Raw genomic sequence first — 21215 nt, forward strand, 5'->3', positions numbered from 1 at the left:
ATAAACAATATTTCCCTTTAGTGTAAAGAACTGAACAGAACTAACATTTATGGTTGATCACAAAGAAATAATATTAGTTGAAGTAATAAATACATATAGCATACACACAAATAATTATACAAAACACTTAAGACACAAAGTTCCATGTTTGTACTTTTGTAGAGAGTCCACATTCATAATAACTTGCCTTGTTTAAATAAATATACCCTCCAAAAGAGTGAAAGGGGAAATGGAGGGTTGGGGTTGCCAGATTTTGATTTTTCTCTCTTTTTTTTTCTTTGTTAGGCCAGGCGTTCGCCTTCATTTTTACCAGCACACAGCGACTGAGTACCTGACTCAGCTCGCAACTGAAGATACACAGCATCAAATTTCCCAGCCCACTTAATTTGAAAGCCTGCCAAGATAGGTGAAAGACCTCATACATATGTAAAGCAGGAAGTTCGGATTACACTGCCATGTAAATTTCCAATGATTGATGCACATTTTAAAACAAATTTTAAAAATCCCTTAAAGATAGGACCGCGTCTTCTCAGAGCCCCTCGCCTTTCCTGATGTCATGGGGAGTTTGGATTGGGCATTGTACTTGGAGTACTGATTTATTTTGGATTTCTACCACTTCCCGGAGGCCGCGGGGGGAGAAGCACGGTGGGAGGATCCAAAAAAACTCAGTGCCACAGCCATTTTGTTTGTGGGCAGCATGGTAGAATTCTGTCAGTCAGTATAAGGAGGGGATTTTAAACATTCTTTGTAGAATAACTATGCCTACCACAATGGATGTATCTATTGAAATTAATATTCTTGGCTCTCTGCCTATGACGGTAGGTAAGCAGATTTGTGAGGGGGGAAGGAAACCTTTCCTACTGTTGCAGCAGCCTCTCAAATTCTGTATCAAGGAGTCATGGATTTTTGTTCCAGGCGTGACTGGCTTTTTTAGGTGATATCATTCAGGCAAACTCATTTCTTTACATTAAAATAATAATAATAAAAATGGTTCTAGGTTCCTTGACCGGGGTGGGGGCGGCTGGGCAATTGCCTTGTTTCACAGTTGGACGTGATTTTAGAAGAAATAATTGAGGTGGGAGGGGGAAATGGCCCAGCCCCCCTGTGTGGATTATTTTTGTGCGTCTCTTTTCTTTCCCTCTTTTCTCTGCACCCCAAGGACACGTTTATATGTACTGAAGGAGACCTTTAAAAAATTTTTTGTAAAGCTTTTGGGGGAGCTCTTGTTTTGCAGTGTCACACAAAAAAATGTGATGCTTTCGGTGGCTGGGTTTGGGGTGTGTTTTTAAAGCCTGTATAAAATGGCACACTGCATTTCTGCATTTTTTCCAGGCTGCAGAAGGGGGAGAGCGGGGGATAGTGCAGACTGTGGAGGGACACTGCCCTCCCAACCAATCAGAACACGCCTGTTTGCCATTACAAAGTTGTTAACCCCAGAGTCTTCTGGCTCCTGCCGCCTCTTGCTTTTAATCTTCTTTGGATATTTCTCCGGTTTACCCAAACGCCCCCCACAGATCCCGAGCAAAAAACCTCCGGGATCCGCCGCCGATCCTGGGAGAGGGTCTCCGTGGTCGTTTGCAAAGGTTTTTCAAGATGTTCGGGGATCCTTTGGCTGCGTGGAGGCGGCTATCTGCAAGCGAGAAACTATACACAACCTATTTTCTTCCCGTCGTTGTGAGGAGGCAGCTGTCTGCTTGCCTTTCGAGGTAAGTTTTCCCCAGTCTTTCAAATATGTATGTTTATATTTTCTTTTTCGCGGCAATCGGCTAGCGCAAAAAGAATAATAATAATCATGTTCCTTAATGTTGATGAATCCAATGTAGGCTTGTTTCCCTCCCCCCCCCCCGCGCCACCCCCACCCCGAGGTCTGAGCTCTCCTAATTAAGCACACTAAACGTCGTCTCATTATTTCTGAGTATTATAACCCTATCTTGCTTTTCTCCCTAGGAGTGACTGTATTCTAACTATATATTTGTACTTTGATTTTTTTTTTATTTTATGGCGCCATCAAGAACTCGGATATTTTCAAGGTGGAGTTGGACTCTCCAACGTTAATAATAAATACGTGCGGAACAAAATATAATACAAAGAGAGAGAGAGAAAAAAGAAAGAAAGAAAATGTATTGTTTGTAATAGGAATACCCTTTAAGATATTAGTGGTTGTGACTAATTAGGGGGTGGGGGTGGTTTGGCTTGGTGTAAAGTACTAGAGAAACTGCCCTTCGTGTATTGAAGGAGGGTATTGACATAACTGGGTTTTTATTAAGTTATGCCTGTTACTAAACATTGGCCTTTTTTATTCGCCAGTAAGCTGCTTTTTGGTCACTCATCTCAAAGCATTCTTTATATAAAGGTTCCTAAGGAGTATACCTCATCTAGGTGTCGTGTTCTTCTTTTGAGAAGGTGCATTTGGGAGACATTTTGTAATTTTTGGCATTTTTCTAGGCGATTTTTTTTTTTTTTTTTTGCACACGGTGGGAAATCTTTTTTGTTTTGTATTGATCTGTGTTGGTGGCGCTGTGGTGCTCCTAAACAATTTATGTTCGTTTCACCAAGAAAAGGTGGGGGGAAAGGTGGGGCAAGATTTGATCTATTGTATCATTTCCTCTTTTCTTCTAACGAAATGCAGCCTACAACCTTATACCATACTGTGCGTGTGTGTGTAAAAATATAGATAGATAAAATATTAAAATCCATATACGTGAAGTACAGTGTACACCATAACAGACATGTCGTCACAGTCCTTTGTTGTTTTGTGAGACTAGAGCCAGGGTTTGGATTTTTCCCCCTTGCTTAAAAAAAATCCTCTTGAGGTATGTGAAGAATTATGCCATTCTTTAATAATTTTTATCCCTTCTCCAGGATTATTTCTCAGTGGCTGAAAACTGTGTGTGTGTGTGTAGTGGGTTCATATATGTCTATATAATTTTATTGTGTTATATATTCATTATGCGATAGTATTTTTCATAATTGCTGGTACAGCCTTAAAAGCCCTAATTCATTTTCCCTGATTTAAAAGGTTAAAAAAGCATTGATAGATGAACTACAGATTAGGATTGGCCAATTTCTTTCAACTCCTGCAAAATATTTTAGGAATATTCAGATTTATTTGCATCAACATGGAAATTAACTTGTGCAAGACACATATGGCATAAAGCTTCTTATAAATTTCCAAGTAGTCTTCAAACTATTTTAAGTGTTTGTGTATATATCACATATTAAGAACACAAATATATAGCATCCCCTGCAAAAATCTTTATTGTTCATATGTAAACAAAAAGTGGTTAATGTGATGCAAAGATGGCTGGGAAGATGTAGTTCCACATGTCAAAATCATGAAATAAATGGCATTATCTTATAAATGCATGGTTTTGAAATGATTAAAAAATATATTAGAATACGCAACAGGTTAGGGAATCTACTAAAGTATTGTAAAGGAATGTTTTAATTTTCTTTCTTTAGGAATTCTTCACACTAGTACTCTGAACTTCTTTGTATTAGAAATTTAGGTATGGAATTCTTTGGCACACACATTTAAACACAATAATCATAGAGGACATTTCTTTTGTATGTGTGTCTGTTGTACCACAGATATTTATATCATACACCTCAAGGGAATGTGTTCTTTCTTACCCTTGAAAGAAATCTCTTTACAAGGAGTTTGATGCTGCAGAATGTATCTGAAGGTTTCTGAGTAAATTTGCTTAATAAAGAAGAGGAAGGCAATTTAGTTGGGTAAATAGCTTTTTTTAAAAATCTACATTTGAGCATATAAGTAAAAATGTTATCAGTTATGGGCAGATTAGCAACAGAAAATGCTTTCACTAGTTATGGGCCCTACTGTGTAACAACAATGGTTCCCTGAAAAGGCCAGTCATGGATGTACTCTTACAGATCTAGGAACGCAACTCATGCAGCCTCCATCTCAATAAGATGTGGCAGTGCAGCACATGATTGCACCATACAGTGCTACAGACACCTTGATACATGGGTGCATTCTATGCACAGCTGTTGTGAAACAAGAGGCATATGAATGTGCCATGGCTGGTAGTCGTACAACAGCTGCTATCTGTGTATAAGTAGAGACGACTTCTTAGTCCTTTCTGCATTCTGATAGGAAAGTATCCACATCCATTTGCTCACAGTTGCACTACATGTAATAAGGTGGAATTTTGCTGTTTGTTATACTTCTGTTCCTCCAAGGAACTCAGAGCAGTATATGGGGAAGGTCCATGTTTGTGGCAGAACATATGCTTTGCATGTGTAAAGGTCTGAGGTTCATTCCTTGCTACTTCTATTTAAACATTCTCAGTTAAAAGGACTAGGAAATACCTTAACCCCAGATTTGGGTCACTCTACAGTGGTACTGGCCATTTAAATCAAATGCTGCCAGGTTGTTCTCCAGTTCATCCATGGGTATACCTCTTAAATACGATCCTCCCCTCTGCAGATATTGGCGCAATGGGTCAGTGCATCTGACTGTTAACCAGAAGTTTGGTCGTTAGAACCCACCCAGGGACAGCTGTGGGCAGGATTCTTGCATTGCAGGGTGTTGGACTAGATGACCCTTGGGGTCCCTTCAAAATCTATGATTCTATGATGTATTGCTACACCCCCTTTTAGGTGTAGTTTGCTGGTGCCAAGTGGCATGAGCTGTGTGCCAAACTAGATTTTCTTGCCACTGTAGCTGGAAGGGAAATCTTATTACTTATGCAGCTTATACATTTGTGCATTTTTATAGTATCTATTTAGATTACTGTAAGTCAACCTTGCAAATAAGCCCACAGAAGTTACCACCCTGCACCATTTTGTTGATTCCATGGGAAGCATGGATTCAAACCTCTGTTGAACTATGAAGCTGACTGAGTGCCCTTAGGTGAGCCACTTTCCTCTGCCTAACTTCAGAGGGTTGTTGTAAAGTTAAAATTGTGCTCTTGACCTTCTTGGAGGAAGCAGAGAATATATAATAAATAAATACTTGTGGTTGTTTTGTGGCACCTTGATGGCGTATAGATGGAAGGAAGCCCAACTGCCACAGTTTACAAATCATTTTTTACTTGGTTGCCTGTTACCAATTCTTCGTTGCCGCAGACAATAAATTTACAGTGACTCTGTCTACTACTGGCCATGTGCTAAGTTCTTTACAGAATATAATGGACATGGTGCCAATGCTAGCGAAGTCAATAATGAAGGAAGGGAGTCTTCAGTATGACAATGAGTAGTGAGATTGGGGTAAGGGAGATTCCTAAGGCAATGCAAGAGCTGATATGATGCTAGGGCAGTTCAGAAAAAAAGAGTTTAAGGAGTTTAACACTTTCCTGAATAGATGAGGTGGGCACTCTTTCTTCAGCATATGAAACATGACAGAAAGTATGAGTGGTACCTTCAAAATCATAATGCAAGGACCCCAGAGTGAATGACTTTGTGCAGCGCAAAGCAACAATAGAGACCATATAACAGAAGACAGAGAAGTGGCAATCTAGAGGAAACTTGACAGCTAAATAAAAGCATGCCGATGTAAGGGTCTGAGCTAAGAGGTGACCTTGTGTATAGTTATGGAGAATACTAGCTTAATGAAGATATTCTGAATTATGTGGAGATATTGTAGGAGGTAAGACCAGGAAGGATAAGTTTCAGCCTTTTTGTTGAATGGAAGGGCTTTGCCTTTCCATTTGAATAACCACAAAACAGCCTATACACATCTAGAATTATGGAGTAAAGCTTGTGATCAGTGGATGTGACTATTTTGAGACAAATTTGAACCCTGCTACTTTAGCTCTTAGAAAATAAGCCCTGAGCAAGACATGAATGAGTGATATCTATGAATAGTTGAAGATCGTTTGCTTAGTCTAAGACAGGCATAGGCAAACTTGGCCCTCCAGATGTTTTGGGACTACAACTCCCATCATCCCTGACCACTGGTCCTGTTAGCTAGGGTTGATGGGAGTTGTAGTCCCAGAACATCTGGAGGGCTGAGTTTGCCTCTGCCTGGTCTAAGATACCAAGTTTGTTTTTGCTCATCACTCAGCTGGTACAAAGATAAACTTACGCTTGCTACTGTTTCTGAAGATGAACTCGTTCTGGATAATGATGAGTATGTAAGGTCTGAATCTATGCAAATTACTTTCAAGTAATGGTTGTGTTGCTAAAACACACATTTTGCATCTGTTTTGAGGCGTGGGAAGTGGCAAGGACAAGAATATCTTATCCTGTCCTAAGCTTGACAGTGGTTAGTCCTAGGTATTTGAGAGTAAGTGCAGACTTACTTGCAGGAGATGAAGAAAAGGTAAATTACAAGAGGCTTCACCCTTTCTCAGGATTTAGCAGCCAGAGGATCAGGTGGTGCCCAGGGCATTGGCTTGCATCCCATGGTCATCTTGACTAATGATACTGGATAATTTAATTGAGTAGCTCATAGTTAAGTTACAAGAATAAGATATATTGCAGGTCTGTTTGCATTCATCTCATTAATGTTTCTCTACTATAACCCATTGTGCTATTATGTTTCTAAGCTGAAGAGCCTTGCTGTGCAATCCTACGTGTTGTCTACTTACTACTAAGCCACACTGTGTTCATTGGGATTTACTTCCAGGTAAACATATATAGGATTGCAGACTTAGACTTTCTATGCACAGAGGCTATTCTGTATCCATACTGTAGGCACACCTCTACTTCTCTAGGCCGTAGGTCTTCAGCCAGAGGGTCAGGACCCATAGGTGGGACGTAGCAAAGTTGTTGCTGCCATATTGGATTCCATCTACGGCTGACTAGCCCAAAGGAAGCAGTACAAGGGGGGTCTGAGCTAGGACATGTTGAGACACTTATTTTATAATTTTTCATGAGGGCTGCAATGTGGCAGGAGAAAGGCCTGAACCATTTTCAAATAAGATACATATTTCTGGCCAACCACATGTCCCACCTTTCTATATCTATGCCTCTAGTGAGGGACCTCTCTATGGAGCAGCAGGGGCACTCTGTTCACTTTCTAGTCTATTTCATGGCTTTCTAGACTTCTACAATTCACTTCTCAGCTAAGATTAAGTGCAGAAATAACTGCTTTTCATTTGGAAGTATTGCTATGGTGAACTGCCATTTTAGGATTAATAATGTGCATTATTAATTATAACTCAAATGTGAAATTGGGTCCCATGTTATAGATTGTGAATTAGAGGTAGATCTTGCATTTGAAGGCCGTTGCTCTAGGCTGTCCTGGTGAGTGTCTCCATATGCACACATACACACACACACACAGAGAGAGAGAGAGAGAAGTGGGTGGAGGAGAGAAACAGGGCTCTCTTGAATTCTAGGAGCTTTTGTGACCATAGTGTCATATGCAGTAAGGAAATGTTTCCTCAGTAAATTTAACTTCATACCTATCAACACTGTGTGGCAATATGACATTTTATTCTCTAAGCACTTGGTTATGTGAAATCATTCTATGACACTTTCTAGTCAGCTTCCACTTAACTACCTTGAAAAATTTTGTATAGTCTTTAAGATGGCTGCAAACGTAGAAGGAAAATAACCCATCTGTTCACATTCAAAGGGCCTCAAGTGCTTGTGTGTGTTTTTAGGTTAAACGAGTTAAAATAAAAGCGTGAAATGCTTTGATATTTTTAATTGCTGGTAATCTTACAGGTAATCAAGTACTATGTAAGGAGCTTGATTAGATTTCCTTCTTCCATATTTCCATTAACTACAGAATCTTGTGGAGCAATGTACAGTAGATCAATGCACTGCAGATTCTGATTGTTTTTTTAAAGGACAATTTTGTATCTCCACGGCAAGACTTACAAAGTCTGCAGAAAATCTTGCTGGTTCAGGGAGCCTGTGACTTGTACTGCTATTAGTCCATTGATTCTGACTTAGAAATTGGTTGCCTGCCCATAAGCCCCTCTTGTCCTTCTTCCTACCATTCCACCTGGACAGCACACTGTTCTTTGCTATTAAAAATCCATGTTATGTAGAAATTCTGAATAAAGCAAGGAAGATATTTATACATAAAAATCCCGCTTCCTGGGTAAATAACTGGGAGTAGGATGGGATATAGAAAAATAAAAAGCCCTAGATATCCTCCTTCTCCACAGAGCTCTGTTTGCAGTGTCCCTTTGTGATGTATTTTCAGGAGTGTTAATACTTGAAAGACATAATACATTTTTCAAGCTCCTGCCATACATGAAAGTGGCCTAATTCTTTAAACTGACCGAGCATCCATTATAATGAATTCATGTGAAAATTGGGCCAACTAATTGGGAAGTAAATGAGGGAAAGCTAGGAGACAGAAGACTTGTTTACAAAAACCCTTAATGAACTGGTTGATTTGTTAGAAACAGAGGAATATTTCCCTAATCGGTTTAATTCCATCTATGGCCATCTTCATTGATGACAGCAAAAATATAATGATTGAGTATTCTTTCATGTCATTTCAGCTAACCTTAAGAAAAAGGAAATGACAAAGTAAGAGGAAGAAGGGTTGACCTCTCACATTGAATATGGTGTTGATATTCCCAATTCCTGGTTGGATGAATACATTTTCATTCAACCAAGGTTTGAGTCAGTTATGTAACAGATGTCCAGAGAGGATATTCAGACATAGCATAAACTCATTTTAAAGTTCAATATGGATGTAAAACATCCACACATTTTTGTTTCCTATCCTCCCTACCCGCTTTTGGTTTCCTCGCCTCCTTAACTCCCTCTAATAGTAAACTCAGTGGATAAATGCTATCAGAGGCGACTCCAAATTGGAGCCTCTGAGAAACAAGAGGGGTGTATTGGCAGGCTCTGGAGAACCACAGGGGATAATTTTAAGGGGGTAGCCTAAGGAAGTGACTCCCCCTCCTCAAAAAAATCATCCTAAAGAGGACTGAGCCTACACAGTAGTACCACTGAATGTTGCTTTTCTGTGAGCAAAGCAAAGGAATTGAATGGAGTGTCCTAGGAGAGGGCATAGCAGGCTGTCTGGAACCCTGATGGAGACGCCACAGCATGTTGTAAGTCCCTTGCAAAGCCTTTGCAAACTCTACAAAGGCCTTTCCTTTCTTTAGTTCAACCTAAACTTACCATATAATAGCCAGTGGTCTTATCCCCATCTTGTATAAAAATAGGCCATTGGCTCAGACCAGAACTCCAGCTAATCTGGCATTTTCTCAATAGCAGCCAATCAGAGATTGCCAGGAAGCTCAACAGCAGGACATGAAGTTAATAGCTATCCTCTATTTGGTCTCAGCAGTTTGTATGCAGAGAGACGGCCTTTGAACATGGGGAGTCAATTTAGCTTTTATCGTTAATACACGTTGATAGACTATCCTCTCTGATTTTCTCTAATCCTTTTTAAAAGCCATCTAAGGTAGTAGCCATTGCCACTTGTTGTAATAACTTAATGCTGTAAAATTGTGAAATTAATACAAATCTTGCAAAAGATGTAATATTCTTTACAGGCCCTCACACATCCTACATCTCTGATTATATGATATGATATGTCTTGTGTGTAACTTTCTGTTCGGTAACAACATTTGAATAACCCTAGAACTTGCTTTCCTAGAATTTCTGCATATATCTGCAGTCTTTTGGTCCTGCCTTGCAAATCCTGTTCCTTTTCATTTCAGTGTTTCTGAGCTCATTATTTTGATCATATTCTGCCTAGCATAGTGTAAATACTAGTATATCCCAGGCACATGGTCTTAGGCACAGGAACTTTGCTGGAGCAAAGCAGATCTTAGTCTACTCAGTTTGGATGAGAGACCACCCAAGATCCTACATGCATCACCTTCAGTTCCTTGATGGAAGAAGGGTGGGATAGAAATGTACTAAATGAGAGGTTCTGCTGGGCAGCTTCATGCCCTTTTTACTATAAAATGGGATTGAAACAAGATGTGTCTGCTTGTATGTCCTACAGTGTTTACATTTGGAAAATGTGTTAAGTATGTGTCAAGATTTTCGGTCTGTTTTTGAAGAAAGAAGTGTTGGCCTTAGTTGGCAAGACAGTGTATTTGTATGTATGACCCAATTCACAGCCAGTCTTTCTTCCCAGGAACATCATAATACAATTGTATACAAAAAGCAGTCATTTCATTAAAGTACATTCCAGCTTTTTGCTGCGACTTAAAAACACATAAGTCAAAAGGCAAGGCAGTACCATTTTGACATAATTCACTACTACCAAAATAATGCTTTGGAAATTCTCCCATCTTGCTGTCATCATACGCAAAGGAGAACAGCTTTTAAATTTATAAATCTATTTTTTATGTGGAGAGCATGCTATGTGCAGTGTAGTAACCCCTCTCCCCAATATACAGACTTCCCCCTCCTCTATGTAACAAATCATTGTGTCAAATGAAACATGAAAAAAGGAAAAAGAAACACAGGAATGCTTGGCAACTAGAAAATTGTTCTTTTACAGACAGCTAGCTGCACCATGCAGTGCACTGGATCTGACCACATGGAACGGCACAGCATACTCCAAGGGGGAAGGATCAGGGTACAAATGCACTAACTGGTAGTGGGCTCCATGCTATGGTACAAAAATAGGCTTCTGGGGTTCTTCAGGGGGAAAACTTGACTATGAACAGGAACTTACGGTTCTGAAAAGGATACTGCAGCTTCAGTGTGTGCCCCAGGTGCAGATGCACCAACTGGATGAAAACTGCTTGTTGGATGGAGTGATGCACATCACAGGAATCGAGCAGTTCTGGGGATAATGTTGAATGTCTTTATTATAGAAGAACTGCACTACTCTCAGGTCCTTGGGCAAGTCACATGTGTTTGGGGGCCAGGAGTAGGGAGGAATAACAACTCCCTCTCTGTACCCAGCAACACAATCAGATAGAACAGAAGGTTGTTGGCACCGGGATTGCACAGGAATAAATACATCTGGACTTGATGTAGAAGATGGTATGAAGGCTGGCTGTACTGGAAAGTGTGATGCAGGTACAGGGCTGCTGATTGAAGCTAAATGTTCAGTAGTGGAAGAAAAGGCCAAAGGTGCATTAGGGTGAACAATGGTGCTTGAGATGGCTGGGTTCACCATAGCCTCCTGGAAGTAACCATATAGAGGAAATTCTTCTGAACCGGCCACTTCAGCCTCCAAGGAGCTGCTGTACACAGGAACTTCTGAAGATTATGAACCAGCTGCCCCAAGAAAGCTTGCAGTAGATTCTGCTTGACTAAACGTATCTGGAGATTCATGGCTTAGATCTTCCATCGCCTTGCTCTTCATCTTCGTTGGAGGAAAGCTGACCTCGCTCTTCAAAGGGGAATGCACTTGGTGATCACCTTGTCATACAACCTCTTGCAGGAGCTGGAGCCGCTGCACCTTCATTGCCATCATTATCAAAAGCAGGAAAAGTTTTGAGGTCTTCTTTGGCTTCACAGAAAGTGGCGGCTTCGTCCAAGTCCTGAAGTGCTTTACTTTCCCTGGTTTGACTCTCCAAACCAGGGTCCTCTACACTGCAAGCATCTATGATTGTACCTGTGTTATTTGGGCGTTTCATATTTCCTGCCAGGGTGCTGTGGCTGGTAATGCTCAAAAGGAATTTGAGTGTAAGGAAATAGGGATGCCCAACCTAAAGCAATATTCCCGGGAAAGAAAGCAAGGAGGGCCCATGTTGTATGTTCTTTGGAACAATCTCTGTTGTCTCACATCTATACCTCCTCTTAAAAAGGGCCCTCCGCCCAACGCGGGAGCTTGTTGTAATGGCTACAAATTCTCAGCTGATACAACCAGCTTCTTCCCTAGATCCTCATGGAAGACCGTGACATTATGGTCCTCCCCCAATGTCTTCTATCTATGTGTGATGGTATTTCACACCAGACTCCAGGCATGCCTGGCATGCGTCTCCTAAGTTGTAGTGATGTCCCGCGAATGTTATGTGCTGCACTTTAGAAGTTCTTTATGGTCACTCAACAATATATCATAATCTATGTTGCGATAGATTGTTGGGTCCAGCACCATTAGAACTTTGTGTGGAATGGGGCTGTTTGTAGCCTCCGAATGCTGCTCAGAAAAAGCATGGCGGAAACTAATCCTATCCCTAGCTATACCCTCGCTCATAACTGCATTAACCGCTCAGCACACTGTAAGTGTAGTGCCTGTACATATGCCTAGCCCAAGAAAGAGCAGCACAAACACTCTAAGGAAGAGCTGGAGAGAGAAGCCATGCCATGTAGCATTTCCTTATAATCCACAAAACAGACTCGCAGAGTTACCTGTACTTTGAGCTGCAGTCCTATGCTCAGTTATTTGAGAGCAAATCCCACTGAACTCTGTTAGATTTCTTCGTTTGAGCAAACATGCACAGGATTGTGCTGAAAGAGTTTAGCTTCCCACTGGAGAAAATGTCGTGCAATATGCAAAATAATACGAATTTCTCAAAAAAAACTGTTGCTTGCTAAGACAGAAATTTTATATATTATTTGATTGAACTCCCAAGTCCATAGTGCCAGATTGTAATTTAGCAAAAAGTGAGGGGGGTATGACTTTTGTATATTTGTGATGTTATTAAAGCATATGAAATGCCATTTTATTTTTTCATAAAACACTTGCTGAATTTATGACTTAAATATGTGCCAGATAAACCCTGTTAAAAATTTCCCCTCCCCTTCCATCACTGGTGTTATTCATGGAAAATTTGTATGCATCATTTGGCGCAGTTCACCCCCACAGAGTGATAGCAGAACAACTTCCCCTCCCAAGAATATGTATTCTGTACATGCAGCTGCTCCTTAAAGCAAAGGTGCTGAGCTCTCCAAACGCTCCAAGTCTGCAGTACAGTCGTACCTTGGAAGTCAAACGGAAACCGTTCTGGAACTCCGTTCAACTTCCAAAACGTCCAGAAACCAAAGCACGGCTTCTGATTGGCTGCAGGAAGCTCCTGCAGCTAATTGAAATTCCTGTCAAACGTTCAGCTTTCAAAAAATAGTTCACAAACTGTCACTGTCACTTCCAGGTTTGCAGTGTTCAGGAGCCAAAACGAGAACTAAGCTGTTCAAAAACCAAGGTACGACTGTATTCCTGTTTGCTGTGGTCTTGCAATCCATGCAGAAAGTGTTTCAGTGCAAATGACTGCAGAATGTAATTGAAGGCTCCAGATCAAATGTGAAAAAAGAGAGTATTCAAGTAAGGTCTGAAAACAAACCAGTGGGTCCTGATAGGTGACCATCTGTTGACACCTAAAGCATTCCCCCAAATCTGTTCAACCTGTTGAACGGGTTTTATTTATTGCACTTTGAACGATAGCTGGTAGCTTGCATGTGAAGAAATCACATGGCTATTAGTACATTTGTAGCCTTCCACTGATAGATAGTGAGTGGTTGTGTTTTATACCACTTGGCCTTCATGTCTTCCTAGTGTCTTCTAAAACATTTAGTATTTATACCTACTTTTCTGTTAATTTACTGCATCTAACCTTTGCCCTCACAGTATTTAAGGGTCTACAATGACTATTGCTTAAGTTGTAAAGTCGTTTTTAATGTTACAATAAATACCAAATTCCTTAGGCCAGTATGAGATTTCCCTTCTCCAGTCAACCCAAACAGAATGTCCAACACTCAGAAGAAAATGTAAAATTTTGGAAAAGTTGGGAAGGGAAGATACTGCAAATATTTACTATTACAGCCATCCAAACTGCTTTTTAATTACGAAAGCGGCAAAGAAGCACAGACTGTGTTCTGTTATAGCAGCTTCTTCCCATCTTGCCTCCTTTCCTGGCTGGCTGATTTAGGAAAAAGGCTGGTGGTCTTTGGTTTTCACAACTACTAGACTGGTACTGTTTCAGTTGCACTATGATGAAAGATGTCCCCAATAACAAACATTCCTTCACATAGAAAGTCAGGATGTTGAAGAGAAGACTAGATGGGAGCAAATCTCATTGACACCTTTGCATGCTGTATCTACATTCGGGAAATTACGTTTTTGAAGTGTGGAGCCTATAACTACTTAAAGTATGCTACTGTTAAGTGAGGGATGCAGCAGGTACCGGTACTTCTAGGCAGCTGTGTGAGAATCCCATGCACTCACTTGTCAAAACCTGTGACAGCTAGCCAATTGGGGGCGGCTGAAGGAAGGAGAAGTTTAAAATGTAGCCAAATTCAAAAAGCTTAAGAAGTGCTGCTGTATAATTTGATGCAGTTAGTAGCAAAAAAAAAAAATTTATCTCACAGTCAAGCCATTACAAAGCAAGGGCTTCAATGTTGTTAACACGGAAGGTGGTGGCAAAATTTTCCAAGGTGCATGTTCTGTTGTATACATCTCATTCATCCCTGGTGCATTCTTTAAAAAGTGTGTGTGTGGTGAACAAAAAATTTAGGGAAATGGTTTAAGTTCAAAATTTCAGACTAAACATTCCAAATAACTGTGTATAATATGCACATCCATCCCAATTCCCAGTCAATTCTATAGAATTTTTTGATGTCACAGAGCCCCGGTCTTCCAGAGTAAAGAACAAAGTGACTCGGTGGAGTGTGTAGATAAATTATGGTTTAGCGACAATACAGGGGAGGCGAGTCCTGCTGCTGTTTGGTTTGGGGTTTTTTTTTAGCCCGGGCCCTGTAGCCGAAATAATTACAGAGAAATTGGGTGTTGTGCCCTTTTGCTCCTGGCCGGGAGCCCGTGCCTCGCCGTGTGCCATGCCGCCCGCAGCGCGGAGCAGCCCGCCCGGTGCCGAGGGGAAGCTCTTCGCCTCCTTAACGCCTCGCTGGGGTTGAGGCATCCCCGGCCGCCTCGTGCCTTCCTCCAGGCGTCGGCGCCGTCCCTCCCCTCTCCCCAGTCTCCGGCGTGGTGCGAGGGAACTGCGTGCGGCTGGGTCAGCTTCTGTGCTGCTGCTGCTGCTGCTGCATCACAATGAAGGAGACTCCCGAGCAGTGACAGCTTTGGGGAACGAAGACGGGACCACCTTCTTCTTCATCATCATCCCCGAGCAGAAGCAGTAAAAAAAAAAAAAGAGTGGGGGGGAAACCCGAGCGCTCCCGCTCGTTCGCCTCCGTGCACGCGCCGCGCGCCCCTTCTCTTCCCCCCCCCCGGCAGCGCCGTGCCCGCGCCTTTGCGCGATGCAGTGTGGGAATGGCTGTGGCGCTGGGGTTGGCTGAAAGAGGCGGCCAGTCGAGGTTTAATGTCCGCCATGTTGGCCGTGGCGTATTGAGCAGAGCCGGAGCGGCGGAGGAGAGAAATCGGCGCCCTAGCCTAGCCGCGCCAGCCGGCGCCGCTGGGACCCGCCTCGGAGCGAGCCCCGCCCCGCCGCGGGAGCCCCGGTCCCTCCATGAGAGCGCTCGGCGGGGTCCGGCTCTCAGCTCGGAGCGCTCTCGCTGCCTCCCCCCCCTCAGCTGGAGCAGCAGCCGCCATAGCAGTCGCAGCCGCCGACGACTAACATGAGCAAACTGTCGTTTCGGGCCCGGGCGCTGGACGCGTCTAAGCCGCTTCCCGTCTTCCGCTGCGAGGACTTGCCCGACCTAGCCGAGTATGCCTCCATCAACCGGGCCGTGCCGCAGATGCCCACGGGCATGGAGAAGGAAGAGGAGTCGGTACGTGAGAGACCCCCTCCCATCCCTGCTCCGGCCGGGCCCCGCCATCGCCCCACACCCGGGCCCCCACCATCGCCTCTGCGCAAGCACAAAATGGCCGCCATTTTCTCCCCGCTTCCTCCCGCTTCCCTCCCCCGGGTGTGCGGGGGGGGGAGGGAAGAGGGCGACGTTAGTCCCTCAACAGCCCCGTCGCCTTCCCTCCGGGAGCCCCCACCCCACCCGGCCGAGGCTCGTTTTCGCTCTGGGCTGGAGCGCCGAGGCCTCCGGCTCGGCTCCCTTCAGCCCCCCGAAAGGCACAAAGGGGGTCACGTGACGCGGCGGTCAGCCGCCATTTTGTTGTGCTTCGACTTTGCTGGGCTGGGCCTTGTGCAGCAGGCAGCTGTGCGAGAGAGCGCGAGCCTCGGCGGCGGCTCGAGAGGGCTAGGTGGAAGTGCCGCCGTCCGGTCGCTAGGTGGCGTCTCTGCGTTTGCAATAAGCCGGGATAGCAAAAGCGGGGGTGGGGAAAGGTGCGAGGAAGTTGCGGCTGCCCATGTGTGCTCCCAGTGTGTTTCTCTGGCTTCGCTAGTAGCGTGGCCGAGGCTGCATGTAAAAGCACTAGAAGCGCGCCAGAAAGTTTATTTCATTTGGAATTCTGCTTAGCTTATCTTAGCTTGGCCTGGCCTGGCCGCGTAGCGCAGAATCTTAAGCCGGTAGCGAAGGGTAAGAAAAACAGACCTTGCCCCTGCACATTCTTCTTTAGGCTGGGGTTTAACATTTGCTTGTTTAGTGACATGATTTGTCAATTGAAAAGTGGTGCAGAAAGCAAGCTCTGCAATACAGAAGTTGGTGCCTTCTAAGTGAAGATCTATTTTGATTGTACGGCCTTTCCAAATAAAAGTGATTTGATTATTACTACTAGGAGAACCATCTGTCATCTCATTGATAGAATAGCAGTTAAGAATGAAGCACGATCTTCCCTACTTTCTCCAAATAAATTTATTCATGCTTTGAAGTCTGTTTTGGGACGCTTGACAGTACAGCTAAGGTTTTAGTATTAGTAGATTTATAAATCAGTGGTTAGGAGTCACAACACTATTATTCTTTCCTCGCAATCCTGTGCAAACATACTTACTAGGAGGAGGTCCCACCAAGTTCAGTGGTCCTTATTCCTTAGTAAGGAGCCTTATGATTGCAGCCTTTATCTGGACACCTGATTTTTCTGAATGCACGTGTTCTAAATGTTTGTTTTAGTAGTAGAGCTAACAGTAATTTAAGCAAGGGGTGATGGTTCTCCTGTTGCTTTATAAAACAAGACCTGTGTAAAGCAGATGTGGGGCAGTAGCTTTTCTGGTAAGGCATGTTGCAAACTATATTAGTAGATAGGATCTATAAAGACGGAGGTTTAAGTTTAGATAGAGAAAAAGGACTAGGGAGGAAACCTGCTGTTTCTAAATAGTATGTGCTTGTTCAAAATAAAGTTTATAGCTGAAAGGATGCTGTTGCTTATAATGATACAGTCAAGTGACAGATTTTGAAGAGTTGTAAGAATATTCTAATAACAGAATTCAGAGTTCTTGAGTCATGAGTTTATGAATTAAGGCATACCCAAGACACTTGGGGAAATAGTTTTTATCTATGTAGGAATTCCTGAAATTCTTCTTAGAAACTCAAGCTATAACAAGTGCACGGTATAGGTACCTTTAAAACAGAGGTAGAAAGGTAGCTAGCTCGTGTGAAAGGAGTATTTATTTAACCTCTCAACATTTGTCTGCATTTCATTTACTTCAGCCAATGGTACTGTGTGATGAATGTAAACAAAATGCCAAATCAATTTAAATAGCAACTGTTGGCATTGTCTGTTGTATGGTATATGTGATGGAACAGGTACCAGAGCTAAGATAGCAGTCCTATGAAATCAACCTAAGAAATGGGGCTTAATCCTGAATAAGCATGAATAGGACACAAAAAAGCAGCAAGACCTGTTCTGTCCTGTCTCCCCCTTTTGAGCCTTAATGCCCTGGGACTAGTCTATGTAATTCAGCCTCCTTGAATTTTAGGCTTGTGCTTTCTTAGTGCTGAATTTATGTAATTGCGCTTGAAAAAGAGAGGATTAGGAAGTCCTGCGCTCCTGCTGACAAATCAGCAGATTAAATTAGTGAGGGAAGTGGAGGTGAATGCGTCTGTGGGTGCATTGGTCCAAATTAAACAAAAACAGAAAAAACTAATGCAAAGGTGAGAGGGCAGTGTTACAGTGGACAACAAGACATAGTCATAGAATTGTAGAGTTGGAAGGGACCATAATACTTTCATTCATAAATCTTTTAATTCAGACCAGTTATGGAAAGGTTCATGCTACTCTGATGGTAAAAGCTTCAAAGACATCCAAGATGTGGTGCATAAACAGTGACAAACTACCTTGTGTGATATTCTGTAGCAGGTGCATGGAAATTGCTACTTTTGCACCAAAAGGCCTGGTTTTATGCAGAATTAGGCACGCTTAAAAGCTTAGATGGGCTTATGTATACCTAACTGCATGGAATCAGATTATGACTTCTAAGGACACTTGCCTGTAACCAGTAACTCAGTGGTAGCCAGTGTCATTCCCTCCAGATTTTGTGCAGTATGACTACCTTGACCCTTGACCATGCTGGCTAAGGCTAATGGGAGTTGGAGTCTATAACACTTGAAAGTCACCACATTGGCTACCCTGCCAAAGTGCTCATTGAATCATTAGAAATGCTCTGGAGTAAGGGAAGGTGGTGCACAGCAACAGCTGCGTAATTGCTTCAAGGGCAGAATCTACTGTATAATCCAAGTAAAAGTGCTTACAAGAAAATATGCTTTTGTTAGCTGCAAAATGCTTATGCATGAAATAGTGTCAGTCCTACTGTTATATCAAGTCTCAAATTATGCAGTCCAGTTGGATTCTTGCACCTTACTGAATGAACAAAAAATATGAGCTATAATACAATTTGTTTCCAGAGTAATATATATGAATTGCTACACTGCTAAATTGAACGAGATGCTAAAATGGGGAATCAAGTGGGGCCTGCAGAACAATGTTCCATTGCATCCCCACTCCTAAGAGAAGTGCAGGTGGGGAGGGGGAGTTTCAGGAGTTGGGGAAGGATAATCAACACTATACTATTCCTTTGCCAGCCCTGACTTACTGTGTCATATAGGTCGGGGTGCCACCACCTGCAACCCGAGCGTTTTCCAGCTATATAGTGGGGGCAGCAATCAGCTCTAGAGACTCAATCATCATACTATAGGACTGGAGAGGATCTATCAGCATGCATCTCCCCAATTCTAATCCTCCCCCTCCCTGCCCAGGCAATAGATAAAAGATGTGCAGTGCTGAGCAAATTGATTTCCTCTCTCATCCTGCCTTCCATATTCCATTTGGTGGGGGATTTCTTTTCAAGGCTGGATCTAGACAAATCAAAGAAGAGTTTCAGTTAAACTTTGTATGAGAAATTGGGTTGGCAAAAAAAGGAACTCCACAGCGCCATCTGGTGTCACAGTGTTATAAAGTTGTGGGGTTGTGGAACTCATCTCACTTTACTGGCCGAGGGAGCTGGCGTACAACTTCCGGGTCATGTGGCCAGCATGACTAAGCCGCTTCTGGCGAACCAGAGCAGCGCACGAAAACGCCATTTACCTTCCCGCCGGAGCGGTACCTATTTATCTACTTGCACTTTGACGTGCTTTTGAACTGCTAGGTTGGCAGGAGCAGGGACCGAGCAACGGGAGCTCACCCTGTCACGGGGATTTGAACCGCTGATCAGCAAGTACTAGGCTCTGTGGTTTAACCCACAGCGCCACCCGCATCCCGTTATAATGCACATACAACGCATATAAAGCTATTTACCTTTGCCAATGTAGCTGAGTCCCAACTGACATCCTGATAAGTCTTTATCTCAACCATTGCATGCCTGAGTTTTCTTTAGCCCTTTTTTTCTTTTTCATCTAAGCTCCACTGTCGGTGGTATGCCAAAAAAAATCAGTTTTACTTTAGAAATTTACATACTTTTGCATTCCTAGGGGGCTCCAAGTACGTAGAAGCATAACTTTATATATAAGTGGCTCTGTTTTGTCTTTAAACTGTTGCCTGAGTTCTGACTTGAAGTTGATTCATCTTTCTCCCTTGCATCTAAAGAATAATTTCAATGTTTATCTTGGCTAACACAGATCCATGATCCATGAAAGTATGATTCTGGCTGGGTTCAACTTAAAATAGGTTATGTTCTAGGGACTGTTAACACATTGATCTCTCTCCTCCTCCTTATCATCCTTAGAAGTTTAAACAAATGAGAGTCAATTGACTTCAGTAACTATTCAAGGTTTCCAAGTTAAATATTTCTGCTTAAGTAGAAAAGTGCCAATGAATGAAGTTAAGTAATGTCCAGAGGTGGATGACTCATGCTAATTTTGCATAAGTGACACAAGACATTAAGTGCTCTCAGTTGCCATTGGTAATACAGTGTTTAGAATAGAAGTATATATGTTTTTCCAATGAAAAACCTGTTGGGAGATCTTGTTCTGTCTTGATAGGCTCATGACTCTTTTGTGAATGTATTGGCATAAGGGTGTTGCCTTAACATTCTATTTGACCATGCAGAAAGGAGTGCTTGCTGTATAACAGACTCCTAAGTATTTTGGCATCAAGTCTTATGCTGCTATGAGCCACTTCCAGCCATGCAGAAAAAGGGAGGTGGAGTCTCAGTCCTTGCTATATTTGCTTGAAAGGGACAGTGTCGTATAGTGGTTGGGCTGCTGGACATGGGAGACCAGAGTTCGAACCCACACTCAACCATGTAGCTCCCTGGGTGAGCTTTAGCCTGCCACTGATCCTCAGCCTAACTTATCTCACAGGGTTGTTGTGAGCATAAAATTGGGGAGGGGGAGAACTCCTTGAGCTCCTTGGAGGAAAGGTGGGATATATTATCAACACTGCCAACTTCTGTCATGAGCCCTTTTCCAGTTCTCGCTGACCTCTGCATCTGTCTGTGCTTTAATTGCTCTAGGCAGCTATGTCATTGGAACAGTTTATTTTGAGTACCTGGCTTCTTGTTTTGCATTCAGGATCTTCCTTAATACCAAAGTACTAATCAATATTTGAATTACAGTGAAATCTTCCTGTTTAACTTCTGTGATGGCTGTTGCACTACTGTTTTAAAAAGACTGTGAAGGCATGGCTTGGCTAAAATTGGGGAGAGTTGCCCTCATGGATTTCTTTAAAAAACCCCTTTCCCTACTTTTAATTCAACACTGCCATAATTCAAGACTGACAATTAATTTTCAAGAGCAATGATTGTGAGAGCTAAAACTAATGGACACAGCCACCAGTCACCCTGTATTCTGACAAAGTCTTATTTCTGTCTAAAATATCCCCCCTCTACTATACCTTATTAAAATAAAATAAAAATCACTGCTTCATTTGGACTCCACTGTGTGCATCTATATTGTCATGAAGAGATACTGTTTCAGATGACAGATCTACCATACAGAGCTCCAAACCTAAAATTTCCATACGTGGAAGCAGTAGATGTGTGTGTGCCAAGAGCTCAGCAACAGCTAATCCTCGTATTTTTCTTTAATACATTTTTGCTGTGTTTTCATGTGGTGGCTCACAATTACAAATCTAAAATTGCACAATGAAGACTAAGTTATACTAACTAAAACAAACAGCTACAATTAGAAACACTATTATCTAGTAA

The 21215-nt window shown here is 42.5% G+C and overlaps 1 protein-coding gene across 5 annotated transcripts in view; it reads left to right on the top strand.

Annotated features, from left to right (window-relative positions):
- The first annotated feature begins 551 nt into the window (after positions 1 to 551).
- The window catches only part of EPC1 (enhancer of polycomb homolog 1), a 58568-nt gene continuing 37904 nt past the window's right edge, over positions 552 to 21215 (top strand). Inside the window, exons 1-2 of one of the 5 annotated variants that reach the window (XM_080975684.1) lie at positions 555 to 818; positions 1515 to 1706. In XM_080975684.1, the coding sequence (XP_080831810.1) occupies positions 759 to 818; positions 1515 to 1706 (252 nt within the window). In that variant the 5' untranslated portion in view covers positions 555 to 758. Of the gene's footprint in view, positions 1707 to 14218; positions 15517 to 21215 lie in introns of those variants that run through there. The other 4 variants (XR_013978365.1, XM_080975683.1, XM_080975686.1 and 1 more) reach the window with 4 other exon arrangements.

Source organism: Podarcis pityusensis, assembly GCF_964106645.2.
Source record: "Podarcis pityusensis genome assembly, chromosome: 12".
NCBI lineage: Eukaryota > Metazoa > Chordata > Lepidosauria > Squamata > Lacertidae > Podarcis > Podarcis pityusensis.